We start from the raw sequence: 19,276 nt of genomic DNA, 5'->3' as shown, positions 1-19,276 counted from the left end.
AGACATTTCTGATGCGTTCACTCTACAGTTCCAATAAATTTGGGTTTGATTACATTGAACGGCGGTCTTTGGCTGATGTTTGGCGTCCATGTTTGTTCTTTTCAGGCATTTCTGTGTAAGTTAGCGCTAAGTCAGATATATCAGAGCTTTCAGAGGTTCTCAGCCGTAATTACCACTTGGGAGCTGGTATGAATACTTTATCTGAGTCAGATACTCAGTGTAAGATTTTTACATGCTATGATTGTGGCATTAGTCAAAGTTACGCTTTCACATTGAGGAAAAATGAGCATAAAATACAACAGGTTTTGTGGTTGTACAAGAATTTGTGACTTCAGAGCAATGCTGTGTGTCTCTTAGTCTAATATGGTGGTTGAACATGCAACAAAATGATCTCAGAGTGCTCTTTTGCTGGGTTTGACCCCAAAACCTGATGCTAATTGTTCATGATTCAAACAGCTGAAGAAAAGCACATTTGATCATTTATCCACCAGAAAAATAAAATGATGCTAAGTAATAAGAAATTGTCCCAACATACTGTTTTGAACAGGATTTAAGGATTGTTATGTGGGATTTGCTGTTTTGTTTTTAATACGGTCTTTGGGAACACAGAGAGCATAAAGGTTTGAAAATCATAGAGAGACAAGTTTTACATTTTACAGCTTGTAAAATGTGGGCGAGAAAGTTAGTAAATCTCCCTCCACTCGCTCAACACCAACTGTTGAAGTATATTCAGTACTTGACAACCGACATGTCGTCCCTTATGACTGCCCTTCTAGTTCCACATTATCAATATTGTCATTCACAGCTTCATTTTCCTTCCCCTGCTACAGGTGGTGATCAACTACTCCATAGTGAAGGGTCTGAAATACAACCAGGCCACGCCGACCTTCCATCAGTGGCGTGACGCCCGCCAGGTCTATGGGCTGAACTTTGCCAGTAAGGAGGAGGCCACCACCTTCTCCAACGCCATGCTGTTCGCCCTCAATGTCCTCAGCTCTCCTGACAGTGGAGGTAAGATGTCATCATATGTGGTATAAATCCATATATTTGGTATATTTTTGGCTGCCATTTATTCGATCCGATTATACAGTCCGCTCAGTCTAACCCTATTACCTTGTTATTATGGACGTCTTTTATTTGTGTATGACCTTCTGTGAGGGCTTTCAGGGGCATTTTCTGAATGTTTGAGTTAAATTAAAAGACTCGTCTCAATAGAGAAAGGAGAGATTGAGGTTATTGAAACCTAAACTGGTGTCGGAAACCTAATGGAACGTTAAATGGATTTTGGTTTACATTACAACCGACACTCGTTAACTGTCATCTGTGATCATTTTAAGTCTGTTTTTGCTCTTAAAAGAATGTCAGGTAACCGCATTGAAATAATCCAGTCTTGACTGTTTGTTTGACTATGCATACACTTACTTTCCAATCAAACCTGCTAAACAGGATCTACACTGTATACAGACAGCAGGAGCATGTCAGAGATGATTGATGAGTGGCACAGTAATTTAAATTTTTTAGTGTGTGCCCACATTCAATTATGCTGCAATGTTCAAAGCTTTTGAAGTGAAACTACTTAACTAAGCTGTACTACACTCTGCTGGTTAATAGTGTGCACTGCAGCTACACTCTGCACACTAAACCAAACAATAATATCAGGAGCTGGTTAGTTGCTAACTGAAATTTGTCCTCATTTAAAGGTTGTTTTTTTGTTTTTGGTTTGGTATCTTCATTGCCATTGTGGTGCAGAACTTTTTAGTGCTTGTTAAAGTAAAACACAAGAACCCTGGATAACAGCATGATTAGAGGCATGTAATAATATTGGCTGATTTGTAGTTTTTTAGGGATTTTTAAAACAGACTGTGAATAAACTCTGTTGGAATCCTGAACTGTATTTGAAGCCAAACACATGCCTACTCTTGGTTAACTAAATAGCTTCTGACCAGCTCTGGTTACGAGCTACTTATAAGTTGTGAGTGTGTCTGTGTGTGTGTGTGTGTGTGTGTAAGATATTGAGAGGGAATATCTGTGAGCGTTTAACTGCGGTGTCATCCCATCCCATCCTTGTGACTCTCCTATTGGTGGCTAAAATATCCCATATGGAGCCCTAAAGTCGTACCCCACTGTGCTTACATGGCAGCCCTCCTTTTTTTGGGTGCATTTGGATGTGGGATCATGGGCCGCGTCATGCAAGGCAAAGGTGTCTCTGTTCACGGGAAACACTCACTCACTTTACCGCATTTAGTGTGTTTCTTGCTGAAATCAGTAGCATAGTTACTTAGAAAGTGTCACACTGAGTAGGCGTTTTGGAAAATCTGTCATCATGCGGACTCCTGAGATTTCACCTGGTGTCCTCAGAAGGGTTTCCTCAGCCATCATCATCCTCAGTAAGTTTTGTAGAGAAATATGTGCTCTAGACATGCATGTTTTCCCTGGTAACAGAAGTTGAGCATCAGCCAATTTCTTTCTGTGTTTGGGTGTGTAAGTTCTTCTTTTCTACCCAACTATCCTGCATCTGTGTAATGAAGAGGTACAAAGGTGGCCAGACAAACAGAGAGCATTCTGAACCAAAGAGTACAAATCAAAGTAAGCCAGAGCAGACTTTGAACTTTGGCATTTTTAAGTGAATATGAAAAAGGGGTTGTCTCCGTCTGTGTGTTTCCATCCTGTTACTGCTACTTCTCAGTTAGTAATCCATCGTCGTTTAATTTAGTGGCCTTGTGAATGTTTAAAGAAAGAATGACAGAGTAGAAGAAGGAGGAATAATTGATTTTCTTTGATCACATTAAGAAGACTCACAAATACACACACACATGGGTCTTGTGAGCACCCATAAATTGCCTACAAACCTGATCATGTCCCATCTTCCCCTGGGTTTCCTGGTCTTCCCTGACCTTCACCATGGCAACAGCCAGAGGTGTATACCATACGCCATGTCAGCAGCAGAAAGACACACACACACGAACATGTATGCACATGCAGTGCAGCACAACACAAGGTGATAATTGTCTGGTGGACCGAGGAGTGGGCAGGTGCATGCAGCACACAATGTTTTTGTTGCATTTGCATCTTTATATTTTTATCATTTATGTCTCTGCAACAATTATTGCTGCTGTTGCAAACAAGTACAAAAGTACAAGTACAAAATCGCAGGATTGCGATTCTAAAATGCTTAATAAAGCCTGATTAAAGCAAACGGTTTATTTTTTCGGCTTGCTGTCTTCTTGTAGAGAGAGGGAGTTTCAATGCTTTTACCCTCAGGATATTTGCTAAATTTAATGTGTTGCTTTACCAGCAGAGCGCATAATTACCATGAACTAACAAGCAGTGTTCAGGGGAGTGTCCGAGAGCGAAGGGAAATTTTCCAGGCGTCACTTTTTTCTGTGTTATAGTAGCACTACAAAAGAAATCCACCAACCAGATCAGCAAAGGCATGAAGTATGTCGTTATCAATAACTCATACCAGCATTTAGCATGCTTTGTCAGTTACTTCCTATAAAAAAACACACACACTTACATGTTAATTTTGATTGTATATCTACATTTCTGATTACTAATTTATCGCAGAGGACAAGAAAACAAGTCAGCAGAAATGACATATCAGCACTGGATTGTTCCTTTAAACCCTCACTGCCATCCAGACTGTGTCTTTCAAAGTTTGAGGCCACATCTCTGCCTCATGTTGACTGCCCCCATCGCCCTGCCCGCCACCCTCATCCTCCAGGCACAGCCAACGGAAATATCACCCGTGGGTGTTTTTGATGTCACGGTGGGCGTTGAAGTTTAATGACTGGTATTCTGGTGATACGTGATAAGTGCTCTTCCTGATGTTCCCTGTTAATAGCCGCCCCAGAATGAGGCTCTAACTCCGTCACTCAGCGGGGGGAGGGGCGGGACTGTCTGTAGTTGGTCAACAAGCAAAGTGCTAAACTGAGATGGTCATGTGGCTGATGGTAACGTCATAAAACAGTGTTGACATAGACTCCATTAGCTAGATATGATTTCATATTTGCATGATATTTTCTGTTTAACTCTGCTCCCATAAATTCTGCTCTGCTGTGGTTAACAGTTGAAATTCCTGTGGCTGGCAGCATGTTGAACAAATTTCATTATAAACAGCTTGGTGGCTTTCTGGGGGCAAAGTAGCTCACATGATGCCTGCTGTCAGTTCATCCAGTAAACACCACTTCTGTTCCTCCACTGGGACTGTTTTATATAACATGATTATCATTGTGAGGGCTCGTTTTCAGATGGGAATGCATCTCACAATTACTCCCGATCCCGCTAAATCAAACAATCCAGAAAGGCACATTTCCATAGTAAGACTAAGTGAAATTAAAAAACAAAGCTACACATGCGCTTTCATATTATGTGTAACAAACAGAAGTTTTATTATTAAGAAGAGCACAGAGGGTGAGGGGAATAAAGACCAAAAAAGGAGGATGAAAGGAGACAAAGCAGAGACACTGGTCATCAGAAGATGGTCTTTTCAGTTAAGGAGGATATGTATGAAAACAGAGAGTATGAAAAGGGAAGTAGAGAGACTGAGAGGATGAGAAGATTGAAAAAAGAGGGAAGTCAGTGTTCAGAGAAGAGAAAGAAAGACCAGAAACAAGGAGAAAGCACTCGGAGGGGAGAAGAGTGAATACAAGCAAGAAGTGAACAGCAAATTTAGACTGAAAAAAGGAGAAAGTAGAAAGGCACAGAAGGTTGAAGCGTGAAGGGTGTACACACCATCAAAACTTGCATCAATTTATAGCATTAACAAGCCGTCCGTCAAAGGTCAGCATGCTATTTATATGATGTCACACATAGTACTCTCATATACTTTGGCTTGTAATGGTGTCTACTACAATAAAAAGACTATATTCAGTGCTTAGAAGCCTTTTGGCCTTTGAAACTGCCATTTGGAATTAATTAGGGCTGCAACTAATGATTTCCAGCATTTAATCAATTTTTTTCATCAATCATTTTGTCTATTAAACATCAGAAAACTGTGAAAAAACTCATCGCTTTTCAGAGACGAGATTGCATTTGTTGCCAAACAAACAAATCAAATATATAGAAATTACAATGATATGAAACAAAGTAGAATATCGTCTCACCTGAGAAACTTGAACCAGCAGATATTTGGCATTTTTGCTCAACAAATGACCTAAATGATGTTCTAAACTTATGGATAAATCCTCTGTCAGTTGCCCTTGAATAAAAATTAGTAGCTTAACTTAATTAGGAGTACAGATTATGGCTGACACGTGGATTGATGCAATTTGATTTTTTTTTTTTTAATGTGGCTGATCTTTTTTCAACTTGTCTTTCAGGTCCAGTCGTCCAGCGCCAAAATGGGCCTTCCTCAGACGAAAATGAGGCCCAGAGGAGGTATGATTTCTAACTGTAGTATACAAGAGCATACATGTAGCTATCTTTGTACAAAAAAAACAAACATTAAAAGATATGAAATTCAAATTCTCAGACAGTTTTGATGCTGCTTTCTGCTGCTAATTCTAATTCTGTGGCACTGCGATCCCTAGGGCTCCCTTCAGATCTTAATCTAACCACACTGCAGCCATTAACATTATTCACAGATGACAGTGTTCAAACTACACACTAGATCTGATTTATTGACACGGGCTGATTAAAAAAGAGCTTGAAGAGCAGTGACATTCTTGCAATTCATAGGATGATGGAGCAACATCAGATGCAGGCGCACAAGGAGAGGGAGCGACGAACGTCAGGATCAGGTGAGGTTTAAACAAACACACCCACACCCAGCTGTATTAACACACACGCGCTCTCTGTGACGTGCTGCTCTGGAGACCAAAATCAATTGAAGGCTGCATATCTTTTGTTCCTAGCTAGACAAACATTATAGAAAAAAACTGCCAACAAAAAAAGCTCACAGCACATTTCAGCTGTCCATAAAAATAAAAAATAAAAACCTTGCAGGGGGAGCAAATGGATATTTGCTCTGCTTTGTTTTTTTAACAAGGGAAGTTATCAGTGTCAGGTCAGGCAGAGAACACTTTACTTTCCCACAGCAAACAGGTGATTTCATCATTAATAAATACCAGAGATTCCAGACCCTGATACGGTAGGTTCGTAGAGGTAAACAGGCTTTCCCAGTGTGATTTGTGTTAGTGTTCCCTGCCTTAGTTTCAACCACTACTCCCCAGTCTGTATGCCCTTATGCTTTTTTATTCATGCACATATATAAATGTTCAAGTCTGCCCCTTAAATGCACTTACAGACTTAAACATCCTCCTTTGTCCCTGCTGTCAGTGGCGATCAGTACCCCCCCACCCCCCACCCCCCCGTCCCTGCAACATGCTCTACTGCCATCTCTTTCTTCCAGCTACTGTTGGGGGGAAATGCCATATGCTTTCTGATCATGGCTCAGTCATGTTGCATTCTGCTGCTTGTTCTTTTTATGATATTTTGATTCTTTCTTATTTGCTATTGGCTTCAGTTTTTTGGATTGCTCCTGATTTTCTCATCTTTACTTGCTTGGTTGCTCAGTTGGTTGCTTTTCATTCTTCTCACGTTTTTCTCTTTTCTGTTTTCCTTTGTTTGTTGCCCTCCTCCGTCCTCCTCTTCGTCTGCATCTCCTCTACCTTTCTCTCCTCTCTCTGTCTTTCTCTCTCTGCCTGTCACAGTCGTTTCCACTCTCCAATATAAAGTCTCCACCCCTCCCAACCACCCAGACACTCCCCCCGAGTACAGACAGTACAGGGCTAGCACACTGCCACCCTCCTACGTCCGCGTGGCCTCCTCCTCTCCTCCCTCCTCCGCCTCCTCCTCTCCCGCTCAGGAGAAAGAGGTGGGGGTTGCTAGGGACAAGGCCCAGCTCTCCTCCCAGCTCTCCACCTCGCTTGCCTCAGCATTTTCCCCAGTCCAGGCAGGAGTGACCACCCAGGGCCGACAGGTCCGTCAGATCCCCCTGTCTCCTCCCACAGCAGCCCGCCACCTACACCTTCAACAACAGCTGCAGCAGCAAGACATCATGCTCCCCCATAAACACGGCACCTGGTCCGCCTCCCATTTGCAGCAAATGCAAGCCCAGTTTCCCCCTTCCTCCTCCCCTCCAGTTATGATGGCCATGCCTGTGAAGCAGGGTTTGCCCCCACAGCCCATCCTCCCGATGGCTCACCCCCTCCCACCCGTGAGCACTAGGATGAAGCCCCCACCTCTTGACCCAAGCGGCATGACGGGCCCTCCTAATTATCCCCAGCACCAGCCCCACCCTCAGTCCAACGGCCAGCCAGACGACTCCTACTCTCCACATTCTCAGCATTTGCCACTCACCCCGCAGTACTGCGAGGCCGTCCCCCTGCCTCCTCTGATAGGTCAGACAGCCCCAGGCCCCGCCCCCAGCCACCAGCCCCAGTACTCGTCCACCTTCCACCCTCAGCATCAACAGCATCCTCAACAACAACAACAGCAGCAGGTGTACTACCAGCCCCCCACCACCACGTCCTCCTCCTCCTCTCCCCCCTTTTACACTGCCATGTCTGATGGGGGCTCGCCCAAGAAGACCCCCTCCCCCATCCCCCAGCAGGCCTATGTGGCCAGCAGCAGTAAGTATGAGGAGGAGAGAGGAGCAGGTAGTTTCTTAGAAAAAGGAATGTTATATGTGTACTGTGTGTGTGCGTGCATGTGTGTGTGTGTTTGGGAGGGGGGAGGTTTTTTTCACTCTGGTGCACCTCACGCATAATGTCACACAAGGACATGAGAAATGCATATGCATCATATGCACACAATGCCTACAGGGCGAGACATCTGTCACCATGTTATTAGTACAGAAGGTTTAAAAGTGACTCCCAAGATATTTCCACCTGACTAGAGGTCTAACTAGCCACATTCACTTTGTGTTAGGCTAATTAAAAATGAAAGGGCTGGCAGCATGTTGAACAAATTAAAATGCAATTAAAAATGTGTGGGTGCCTTTAAAACACATGACAAACTGTTTGAATAGTGTAGACCTCATTCAGCTTTTTATACATAGTTCTCTAATTTCAGCACAGTACAGCAGGACAATAGGCCTCTGGACTTGTTGCAGAACAAAAACCACAGGTGTAACAATAACATTAGCGATAGTGTGACACTGAGCTGGCATGACCCTGAAACTGCAGCAACAAAATGGAATTCAACCAGCATTAATTCTGTTATTTACACCTGTGCTTTTCTTACTGCGACATGTCAAAGTGTCTTCTGTGTAAAAGGCCTGCAACGCTAAACATACAGGCAAGTAACCAAGGAGTATTTCTAACCCAGTATTTGAATAATTTTGACTAGTCAAGTGAGTCATCTGACTTCAATCCAAACCAGTGTTTCACCTGCTGAAAACATGGCTGCAGTAGAGAGGGGAAATAGCATGCCTCTGTTTTCTATGGGTCATAAACTTCAATTGCTCTTTGTCTCCTGGAATTTGGAGTACTGTGTTATAAAGGGCTACAGTGTCTACAGTGTTCATCTGATGGATGTAAATACACTCAAATAAAAGCACTTTGATCACAGTCATTGGCACTGGAGTACGGATAAAATCAATAAAGTAGAACATATATATTTTTTAATTGACCTCCAGGCAGCCTTATTTTTCCATTTATTTAATTATGCTTTGTAAGTCACCCCGCAAAGACTTTAAAACCTGCATCTTGTCATCTTTATTTCGGCATTAGAGTAACATTATTGTCACATGGGTAATCAGCTGAAGGCAGGGACTGTTTTATAGCTCTTGGTGTCAGGGATTGTTTATTTGGCTGCTACTGTCACTTTAACAAGCAATGTTGTAAACAGAGACATTATGAGAGGATAATATGCAGGCTTAAGCAGTTTGTCGCTTTAATGTAAATTAAATAAAAGTGGAAAATCAGAACACTTTAGCTCTTACCCCTTTTGGCAACTGTTTATACTCAGCCAGTTCACCAAATAACAAAAATCACCATCCCCATGAATACCTCTGGTGAGTAAATCATTTCCAGCCGCTGCTTGACTGTTGCCCAGTGTTGCAGCAGTGTTGTAGTAAGCAGTTGTTAGGTGTTGGTTATCCAGTGAGAGTGCATATCACTCCTCAGACGGTCTTCATACAACCTTCCAAGGGGCAGGGAAGGTAAATCAACCCATGCACCCATTAACCAGTATCTAATTCTGCCCCTCCCAGGCCCCCCTGTTTCTGCAGGTCACCCATCTATGCTTTCTGTGGCGCCTCCTCCAGCTGTAGCTCCAGCGCCAATGGCTGGTCCTCCAGCCCCACCACCACCACCAGGTCCACCGCCCCCAATGGCGGTGCCCCCACCCATGCCCCCTCCGCTGCCCACTGGTGGAGGGCCTCCTGGGGGCCCGCCCGGGGTGCAGCACCAACCCTCAGGACTGGCTGCAGCACTGGCTGGAGCCAAATTACGTAAAGTACATAGGGTGAGCCTCCGTGATTAAAGCTCAGGAGATGTCGATCCAGGTTAATTGTTGAAGCCACCTTACTTTGTTTATTTCATGAGGAGGGTAAGAAGACAAAGAGCGCTCTCAGTCTAGAAATGTCCCATATTAAAACCTGATACCCATTTCATAATGTGTTGTTCAGGATGAGAGCAGTCCACCCGGGTCAGGTGGCAAAAGTGACTCCAACCGGTCCAGTGGTGGCAGTGGTGGTGGTGGGGAGGGACTGATGCAGGAGATGAATGCCCTACTAGCTCGCAGGTAAAATACCCACACAACCACACACACACACACACACACACTCTTCACCTTTCCCTTAAATGAATGACACAGAGAAACACATTTTTCCATGATGGTTCTGCTTTACAGGCAGTGAATGCTTATCTCAAAGGAAATAAGCTCTTGTAGTAGTATTTAATGCAGGTTGCAATTTACAGCACTCGTCACTGAATTATTTGTATGTGTGTCTCACTGTTTGCTCATGTACTCATTTCACCCTATCATAGACGGAAAGCTTCAGAGAAACCTGATGAAGTAAGTCTTATGCCTTAAAGCAACAGTTTGACATGTTGGGAAGCTGTACATTTTAATGTTACTTGAGAAGATTGATACCACGCTCATGCCATCTGACTATTTCTTCAGCAGGCACAGTTACCATGAAGTAGTCCTGCACATGACATATAGGCCAGCTGTTTTTCTGCGTTTTTAGTCTTTATGGTGATCTAAGCTAATCGTCTATTGGCGGTGGCTTTATTTTTAGCATATAGATATGAGAGTGGTATCAGTCTTCTAATTGAACTGTCAGCAAGAAAGAGAATAAGTGTTGAATTGTTCCTTTAAGATGTTGTTTCAAATTTAACCTCTTTGGGAAACTTACAGTAAATTGAGCTGACTGACTACTGTGTGGCGATAATTGATCTCTCTCTCTCTCTCTCCTGCAGGACGACTCCAGTGGTCGAGGGCCAGGTCAGCAGAACTCAACAGGTACAGAACACCAATACTCACCAGATTATTGTATAACACAGCTAATACATCGGCTCTAGTTTATCAAGCATATCTTTTATTTATCTAGTATCTTTCATGTAATTTATTCTTTCCTTTCACTAGATGCTGTGAAGAAGCCATGGGAACGATCAAACTCTGCAGACAAATCCTCACTGGTGTCCAGGTCTGTAGATAAGAGGAGGAGGAGTGCGGTTTGAATATAAAACAGCAAACCTAGAGCATTTACCGCAGGGATTCAGCTAAATCTCATCCTCTCCACTAGCGCAAGTAACGGAAATGAAATACTGAAGAATTATCTCAACTGCGATTAGGTTTAATAAAAGACCCTTTTAGCAACACATAATCCTTAAATATGTTGTGTCTAATACTCATCTGTTGTAGAAAAATACTTTTTATGCTTTTATATTCTATCACTTTATCCTTTTGTGTTACAGAGTGAGACCCATCGGCAGCACTAGTGAAGCAGACACGGAATTTGACAGAATGAAACAGGTTGGTGTTTTATTACATAAAGGCTGTTAGGGGTTTTGTACAGTGCAGAATGATTTTAACGACCCTGTGTTGCTAAACTCATAAGCACGTCTTCTTTTGCAGGAAATTTTGGATGAAGTTGTACGCGAGTTGCATAAAGTGAAAGATGAAATCATTAATGGTAAGCAATGCAGTGCTTTTAGTTCATGCAAGTTAATTTCAGTATCTGGGGGCGCAAAGCATGTTTAATCTTTAATCCTTTCCACGCACTAGTTTTTACAACTTACTGGCAGTGAAATTTTACTATTTTCAGTGAAATTCTAAGATGAAAAGGCTTGTTGACACCATTAATAATTCATATTTACTCAATTTTTTTCCCCACAAGTGAGCTGCTTGACCAGCAAAGCTTGGCACTCTAACTCACTGCGCTTTTGTCTTGCAGCCATCAGACAAGAAATCGGCAGAATCAGTACATCCTAATCTCATCTGAGCAAGAGTAGGGGGAGAGCGAGAGGAGGAGCTGGAGGAGGATGGACATGCAGATGCACAGACACGAGGACCGGGGAATGTTCTCTCAATGTTTCTGTGACCTCGCCATGCCATGATGCAAGTTGCAGAGATGTTGTGCCAACATTTGAGTCTGCTGGACAGCAAAAATGGAAGAAAGGAACAGAGTGAGGGGATTTTATGAGACAGGGGAGCAGAGGAAACAGAGGGATGGATAAAGGAAGATGAAAGAGACTGATGAACTCAAACAGAGGATGACCAATAATCAAAAAGATGGACTGAGGGATGGATGGACATTTGTGCTGAGTTTGGTGTTGTGGTCCTCTCTGTGCACCTATAGACTCAGTCAGCCCAGTGTTGCAACTCTTTGTTCTCTGTTCAGTCTTAAGAAGAAAATATTTTTTTTCTAAGTTTTTACTGTTTTATTATTTAAAAACTGTGGTGATAATGATGATGCTGTTGATGACAATGAGTATTTTATTGATATTATAGAAGGAGAAAGGAATCTTGCACACCATTTATGTCAGCCTTTTATATTTTCTATTATAATTTTTTTTTAGTTTATCCCTATTTGACGATAACAAGCACAATATGGGCGGTATGGTGCTGCAGACTCACCTGCCCTCGACAGGCGTATTTAAAAAAAACAGGCTTTTTAATGACCTTGTTCATACTGGTGTTGTGCGTTTAACCTTTTCTCTCCAGAGATGTTGGGAAACATGCTTGAATCACAATTAGCAACGTAAATTACCTCTGTCCTCCACATTCAAGGCGTAAGACATGACTAACGACCAATTGACTTTTTGGCATTTAATCAAATAACAGTCTGCTCTATAACTCCGGTGTGAGCGAGGTACACGTTTCTCTCTACCTGTTCAGATGTGTGAGATCATTGAAACTTGGGGATCATTCACAAAACAGGCCGATAACTGTAAATGTGCCACCTGGTTTTACCTAGATATAAAACAATGTAGTACTATCTATTAGTCATCCTATGCTTTGTGAACCTCCCAAGTATGCATGAAACCCCCATCTCTATGAATTAGTTTTTTATTTGATTTTTTTAAAAATGACTAAAAAATACAAATGGTGGTACATTTATCATAGTGGTTTGTTTCCATGAAGATTCCCCTTTCTATAGATGAGATGTTGAACTTGATAATGGTAGCAATGTGAAAAAAAGTAAATGGGGTTGCTCTGGCAATATGCAAATGATACCTAGATAAGAATGTGCAGAAAGTGAATGGTAGGCCTATGTGACGGTAGCTAAATGTGTCTTTGCAGGAAGGACTTGGTTGAATATCGGTTTGTTGCATTCTATCCACTCTGTCCGCTCTCAACTACGTTCTGATTTAAAAGCTGGAAGTAAATTCATTCTAACAAAAACAATAGACTCTGTCAACCATCTACGCAATATCCTGCTCTGTGTGTGTGTGTGTTTCCTTGTGTTTTGGTGCTGGTGAAAAGTTTAAATGGTTTTCACCTTTAGAGCATATTTTAATTATGTTTGAAGAAGGTCACATCTGATAACCACAAAACAGGACAGAAAACGGAACAAAAAAAATCAGCCACAAAAACAAATTGTTTGTAGTACTTTCTTCTTATAAAGATATATATATATATATATATAGTACACTGATTTAAATAGAAACAGTAAAGACCAAGCTTATCAATCACAACACATAGATTAAGTTGCACATTCAGTGGGTGGACAAAACAACATGAACACTGTACAGTGCAACAGTTCTGTGGTTAACATTGTGGTAATTTTGTAAAGCTCACAAAGTCACAAGTGTTGAGTAAGTAGCTGTGGTTTATGGTGGTGTTTTCTCTTGTTTGGCCTATACCAACCTGATTTCTGAGGTTTTTCTCCTTATCTCATTACTGTTGCATGCACCAGCAATCACGGTGAATTAGTACGCAGGTGATTCAGAGTCGCTGCCTGAATTGCTAGTGCATCTGTGATGACCTCCTAAAAATTAGGTGGCGATCCCTAAACTCGTGAAAACAGAGACCAAATGTTGGAAAGTTGCATGAGCAAGCACGACGAGTGATCACAAGAAGACTCACTTACATTGGGTGAAAGAGCCTGGGAATGTGATATTTAACGGCGTTAATTCAACAGAACTGACGGAAACACCAGACATGTCACTGAATCTGGCGTCGTCTAAAGAACTACTGTTTTGCATTATAATGTGTTTCTGTTATTTTGTCCACGCAATGAGGGTGTAATCAAACAGTTTCCAGCATAATGGAGCTGCGAATGGCAGAATGTGGCATCACTGAAGAAAAGGCTCCTCTTACTGAAAGGTAAGTTTCAATGCTCATTTTCCACCTCAGCACTGTTCTGCGTGATAGCTGTGAAACTGCATTAGGTAATCTGAGAAGCTTCGTGTGCTTCGATTGTCACATTCAGAAATTCAGAAGAAGCCTGACATGATGCTCATGGCCAGGTAAAACATCATGCTCTGTAAAACATCATGAGAATGTATGTGACCAAAAGAAATTATGTTTTTTTCTATTTAATACTATTGTTTGTTGTCTCCAATTGCACAAAAGCAAATAGTAGTTTTCCATCATCATTTTGCCTCCTGGATGAAAAGAAATGTCGTCGGTGTGTCACGACGACGGGGCCATAGCAGGAATAGAAGCATTTGTAAATAATGACGTAAGGAAACCATCCAGCTGTATCTGAATTCTCTTCCCATTTCTGATTTATTTAAGACGAGAATGTCAAACATATTTGAAAGTTTATGTTCAGCGACAACCACGCAATAGATGACTACATTTAAAGATAATAGATAATAATTGTGGTCCATAGATTTTGAACGACTGAAATGCACATTTTTGTTTAAAGTGAAACGTGATCAGTCAAAAATCTATCCCTGCTTGGTCAGCTTGTACTCCCGTTTAATTCTGGCATAGGGGCCGATGCTGTCGTCAAAGACAAAGTCCCATAATACCCGGGTCCAGGAAGTGTGTTGAGGCAGTGAGTCGTAATACTCTGCTGCGATTTGCTTGACCTGCCAAAAAAAGAAATGAGAGAATGAGAGATTCAAAAAAAAAAAATTAAGAGTGCACGTCTATTTCGACATGACACCTGATTTCACTGGGACATGGAATACAGACAGAAAAGCTGATACATTATTTTCAGATTTTTTTTTTGACAACAGACAGCAATAGGCAGAGTTTGGACAGCAGAGTGATATTTTTTAAATATCCTGAAAATGTATCATGTCATAGCTCTAAAACACTTTATTCTATATTAAAAAGGTCATAATCCTTTTTCTAATTACAGTAGGTGTCAGCTTTATCAAAAAGAAGGTGTCTCACTTTGCTCTAGCAGTGCAAGAGAGGCAGCAGTTAATCAGTTACAAAGCCTGGCCTTTTATTTGCTAAATGTTTGCAGTTGATAGAAAAAATGTGACATGTGACACCTTTTTGTTTAGCTGCTTTAAAAAACAGGAGAGGCCCGTCTTATCTGCCCACACCTGGTGGTGATGCAAGTGTTGCCACTGTCCTCATTCTCTACCACTCAACCAATAAAAGGCGAGTTTTAGTGGAGTCCAGAGTTTACCTGTTGGAAAATGCGTCATGATTTGTCACAGTAACACAGTCTCACCTGAGGTAGTTTACTGCCAGGTATGCTGGGGAAGTCGTGGTGCTCCATGTGATACCCAACATTGAAGGTGATCAAGTTCAGTGGTCCATAGTAAGAATATGTCTCGTGTCCCTTCAGAAACATGTAATGCTCAGCTATGAAATGTCCAGAGATAGGATGCAGTCCCATACACAGGATAGAACCAGCAATGAGGTAAACAATGGGCTTCAGTCCCCAAAAATAGTAGATGATCAAGTCTACTGTGAGCTGAACAACCGCGTTCTGGATCTCCAGCTGACACACTGGCTTGGGATTGACGACCAGTGGGCGAAAGGCGTAGAAGAAAGGCTGGAGGAAGAGCCAGAGGACCTTCCTGGCTGGGGTGCAGAAGAACCACCCCTCTATATCTGTAGGGATGTCAACATCCAGCTGGTCGCCACCCAAATACCGATGGTGGTCGATGTGGTACTTCTTAAAGGAGGCAGAGTAAGGCAGTCCGATGGGCAGGTTGGCCCACATGGCAAACCAGCGGTTCCACTTTGCCAGCTTGTTGCCAAAGGCCACATTATGAGAGATGTCGTGGATAGCCAGAGTCAGCGAGTGGTTAATACAGCCTCCGAAGGCGTAAGCCCAAAAAAAGATCCACTTCCAGGAGAGGTCACGGACCAGGTAGCAGGCCAGGAACTGGGTCAGGACCATGCCTGATACCACCCACTTCAGCTGAGGGTCCGGACCCATCAGAGTCTTGATCTCTGGATATTTGGCTGAGGGGAGAAGCAGACAGAAAAAGGGATGTAAAGGTACACCAGAGATGAGGAAGTAGCAAGAGCAGAAGAGTGTTAAAGTTGGGGAGTTGAAAAACAGAAGACAGTAAAGGGAACCAAATGTGGGTTAATGGAAGTAGTGTAGAGGGAGAGAAGTAAAAGATCAATTTCATTTTTGAAATAACTATGTAAGGGGCAGGGGCATTGTCAAGGGGCATTGTAAAGAGAGTAAATATTTGTCATGAATCCAGCAGAGAAAGCTGTTAAGCAGGATGCATTCACTTGTTTTTACGAGCTCTATCTCACCATATTACTGTGTAAGATTGTGACATGACACTGTGTATCCCAAAGACCATTATCAAGCATGTGGTACCAGCCCTTCTCAAGGGAAGAGCCTGCTGACAAAAGTCATTTTTAATTGGCAGACGTGTTGTTTTGCTCAGGGACATGAAACTCGGGGACATACATAGGGAACAGTTTGAAAATATTTACCATTACAAAAAGAGTTTGATTTAAAAGGACATTTACAGTATAATCTATTCAGTGGGACATATATGGCAGGAGGGGTTTGTCCGGTCCATCCATAATTCAGGATCCCATCACGCATTAGATCAAAGACAGTCATGGCTCATGCAAATCTGGCCTGCTTCTGTGCTTTCGGCTCACTTGCGTGAGGCCTCTATGCAAACTGGACTCACCTTGGTAACTGAAAATGTTCTAGACATTGGAGCCTGGTTTCAGTGGCATTTCTGCTGCAAGTGAGCCCCCCCTTCACCGACCAAACCCTCTTATTTCAGTTAATGTTTAGCTAAGAGGAATGACCCCCTAAAGTCACTCGTTTTAAAACAATAATTTATGAAGATACAGCTCCAGCACAATCGTTATATCCCTTTTTCATCTTCTTTATTGATTAAACTGACATCCATTGTGCCATTTTCCTCATGTTAGATTTTGCTGTTTATTATGGTCAACTTCAGGTGTTGGCATTGTGGCTCACTCACAGACTATAAAGTTAAATCAATAACCAGACATCATAAAAGACACTCCTTAAAGCCACCGCGCAGAAGATCCCGCTCAGCCATGACTTGATTTCAAACTCAGCTTTTTGCTTCATTAAACTTAATGTTTATTACTCAACTGAGCCTTGTTCAGAGCTAAAATAGATGGATTATCACCTGTGTGACAAGCTACTGTGATGACAGGTATAGATGTTCTTCCCATCATGATACAAAGTTTATGACAAACACAGCCAAAACCTTCAGGCCTGCAGAACAACCAGCTATTCAGTTCATAAAACCATATTTCAATCAAAATAGCGAAGCAAAAAACAACCTCTGACACTCATGTCCCTCTGCCCCTCACATCAGGGCAGGGCAGGGCAGGGCAGGGCAGACGATAATTAAAACAGGAAAACACTTAATAATTCAAGGCTCAGTGATGCAAAAAGGACCATCACCTTCTGGATGTTTCTTTCACAACTGAGCAATCATGCAAATGCTGGAAAGAGCCATGATCAAATGTCCATCAACAGGTTTAGACCTTGTTAATCAAACCTGCTTTGTTAGGATCACTCAATAAATCAGATTACCAAAGATAGCTGCTGATATCCTAGAAAAAGTTTTTTAAAAATTTGAGGGATCACACTTACATTCACCAACTAATGACAACAGATGTGGTTTAAGGCGGTTTTGGCAAATGAGGGTTCTTCTTTCAGGGTTAGGGTCCCTGATCCCCCCTGATCTCACAAAGGCTTTCTTCTCACTTCATTGATAGCATTGCACCCGTGTTTGTCATGAGTAGGGAATGTGTCTTGTTACCTAGCAGGCCCAGGGGCATTGTCAACTGCACCTGCTATCAACATGCTCTTATTGTTTCACAGGTCAGAGAAGAAGATGACAGAGAGGCATATTGGTTTACAGAAAAAGAACAATGTGATTTCAACAGATTTTCAAGCAAAGCTAAAAAGCTACTTTGCTGTCTTGGTTGCTGATGTCTCCACTCCCTCTTTCTAGGAAGTGTTGTCTCAAAAAAAAAAAAACTCATGAGAATACTACAAACAATGCAACATACAAGTCTTCGTCAGAAGCAGTGTGAGAGACACCCATAAATGTAATATGCTTTCAGATCTTAATGGAAATGACACTGATCACGCATGTGCACTGAGTTAAATGGTATCTTTTCCCTGAGATTCTGCTGTGTTATAGGGAGAGTGAAATAATAGTTCTGCTTGTACTCAAAAAGGATTGTGTAACTTCCATCAGTATGTAAGTGAGTGACTCAAAAGTGTGTTCATCTCTAGCTGGGCTGTCCAGTTTCTACATTTCTCCTGCATCCATTGTGAAGCTCGTTAAGCCAACAGCTAGTAAACAGGTTTAACCGGCTACGATTTTATAAGGCGGCTGTGGTCAGAAAAAAACGTTTCAACTTATCACACAAATTTAACTTTTCTTTTAGAATTGACATAAGTTTTTTTTTTATCTTCTTTGATTTCTTACCCAGGATTTCTTTTCTTCTTGAAGTGTGCGGCTGATCATTGTAGACCCATTCAAAGTCGTCTCTTCCACCTGTTTTCCCCATGACTCTCCTGTCCGTGTGTGCGGCAACTGGATCTGCAGCATTGTGTGTGTCATCAAACCTTCACAGTATCGGGCCACACCCACTCACACAGGTTGCAGAATGAAGGTGTGAGGTGTGATCAGGAGCTCCTCCTCCGAGCTGAGGAACGGACCAAGTTGACTGTGCACCTGCAGAAATGTGCGCAAAGTCAAGATGACAAACCTGCAAACACCGCACTACCTGCAATGCAGGAAATACACTACCGGATGACTTGCTCTTTAATTTGTTTACTTACCTTGTCATAAGGTTGTTCATTCCTATCCAATGAAGGTGTTTGTGCTCTTTTTCTATGTAAAATATGGACTTGTTGAATTTCAGTGGAATTGTTAGACTATAAATGATGCAATAGCAGAAAAATAATATTAGAATTTCATTACTGAGACAAATACACTGAATCTCTACCATTCCCACCATATGGTAGGGATTTCCACATTGCTGTATATGGTTGCCTTAATTTCCACAGTAGCTGTGTTTCTGCACAAACATTAAGCTGAAGAAACGCATTGATTCTGTAATTAGTATTGCTAATTTGATATGCATCTATTTTGACCATCACTAAATCGTTTCAGTCATTTTCCAAATGTTCCAACTTTTCTTAATATGTTTATTGGTACCAGCTATCTTATTTTTTCATCAAATAGTCAAACAAATAATTGGCATATTATATAACTAATGAAATGAATCATAATGTTCTGCAATTGGCGCACATATTAAATGGTACAAATAAAGACTTTTATAATGCCCTGATTGGGCAAACCATCACACATTTTAATATGTAATGCATTAATACATGTTGTGGTTTTTTCCTATAAATAACTGACAAAATACACATTCATATTTATTTTAGTGTCTTTATGGCCATGAATAAGAAATAAGACGCTGC

At 41.8% G+C, this 19,276-nt stretch overlaps 2 protein-coding genes across 5 annotated transcripts in view; one reads left to right on the top strand and one right to left on the bottom strand.

Annotated features, from left to right (window-relative positions):
* Positions 1-12,826, top strand: part of evla (Enah/Vasp-like a) — a 33,077-nt gene extending 20,251 nt beyond the window's left edge. For 2 of the 4 annotated variants that reach the window (XM_070842731.1, XM_070842730.1), the window contains exons 3-14: positions 831-1,011; positions 5,322-5,379; positions 5,680-5,741; positions 6,654-7,574; positions 9,158-9,411; positions 9,575-9,690; positions 9,936-9,963; positions 10,371-10,413; positions 10,537-10,597; positions 10,869-10,926; positions 11,029-11,086; positions 11,348-12,826. In XM_070842731.1, the coding sequence (XP_070698832.1) occupies positions 831-1,011; positions 5,322-5,379; positions 5,680-5,741; positions 6,654-7,574; positions 9,158-9,411; positions 9,575-9,690; positions 9,936-9,963; positions 10,371-10,413; positions 10,537-10,597; positions 10,869-10,926; positions 11,029-11,086; positions 11,348-11,385 (1,878 nt within the window). In that variant the 3' untranslated portion in view covers positions 11,386-12,826. Of the gene's footprint in view, positions 1-830; positions 1,012-2,178; positions 2,388-5,321; positions 5,380-5,679; positions 5,742-6,653; positions 7,575-9,157; positions 9,412-9,574; positions 9,691-9,935; positions 9,964-10,370; positions 10,414-10,536; positions 10,598-10,868; positions 10,927-11,028; positions 11,087-11,347 lie in introns of those variants that run through there. The other 2 variants (XM_070842732.1, XM_070842733.1) reach the window with 2 other exon arrangements.
* A 1,010-nt stretch (positions 12,827-13,836) lies between these two features.
* Positions 13,837-18,379, bottom strand: degs2 (delta(4)-desaturase, sphingolipid 2). The gene is made up of 3 exons (XM_070842286.1): positions 18,273-18,379; positions 15,035-15,777; positions 13,837-14,435 (listed from the first exon to the last, which is right to left on the bottom strand). The coding sequence occupies exons 1-3, from the start codon at positions 18,352-18,354 to the stop codon at positions 14,292-14,294; spliced, it is 969 nt and encodes a 322-aa protein (XP_070698387.1). The 5' UTR covers positions 18,355-18,379; the 3' UTR covers positions 13,837-14,291.
* Between the last annotated feature and the right edge of the window lie 897 nt (positions 18,380-19,276).

Source organism: Pempheris klunzingeri, chromosome 13, assembly GCF_042242105.1.
Source record: "Pempheris klunzingeri isolate RE-2024b chromosome 13, fPemKlu1.hap1, whole genome shotgun sequence".
NCBI classification, from domain to species: domain Eukaryota; kingdom Metazoa; phylum Chordata; class Actinopteri; order Acropomatiformes; family Pempheridae; genus Pempheris; species Pempheris klunzingeri.
Note: the sequence above shows the minus strand (reverse complement) of the source record. Positions and strands in the feature narration are given on the sequence as shown.

Excerpts from the sequence above, each read along its gene's own strand:
- degs2 (XM_070842286.1), bottom strand. The coding sequence starts at position 18,354 with ATGGGGAAAACAGGTGGAAGAGACGACTTTGAATGGGTCTACAATGAT. Across the intron at positions 15,778-18,272 it reads AAGAAGAAAAGAAATCCTGG|CCAAATATCCAGAGATCAAG; the intron begins GTAAGAAATCAA and ends TTCTCCCCTCAG. Across the intron at positions 14,436-15,034 it reads CTGGCAGTAAACTACCTCAG|GTCAAGCAAATCGCAGCAGA; the intron begins GTGAGACTGTGT and ends TTTTTTTGGCAG.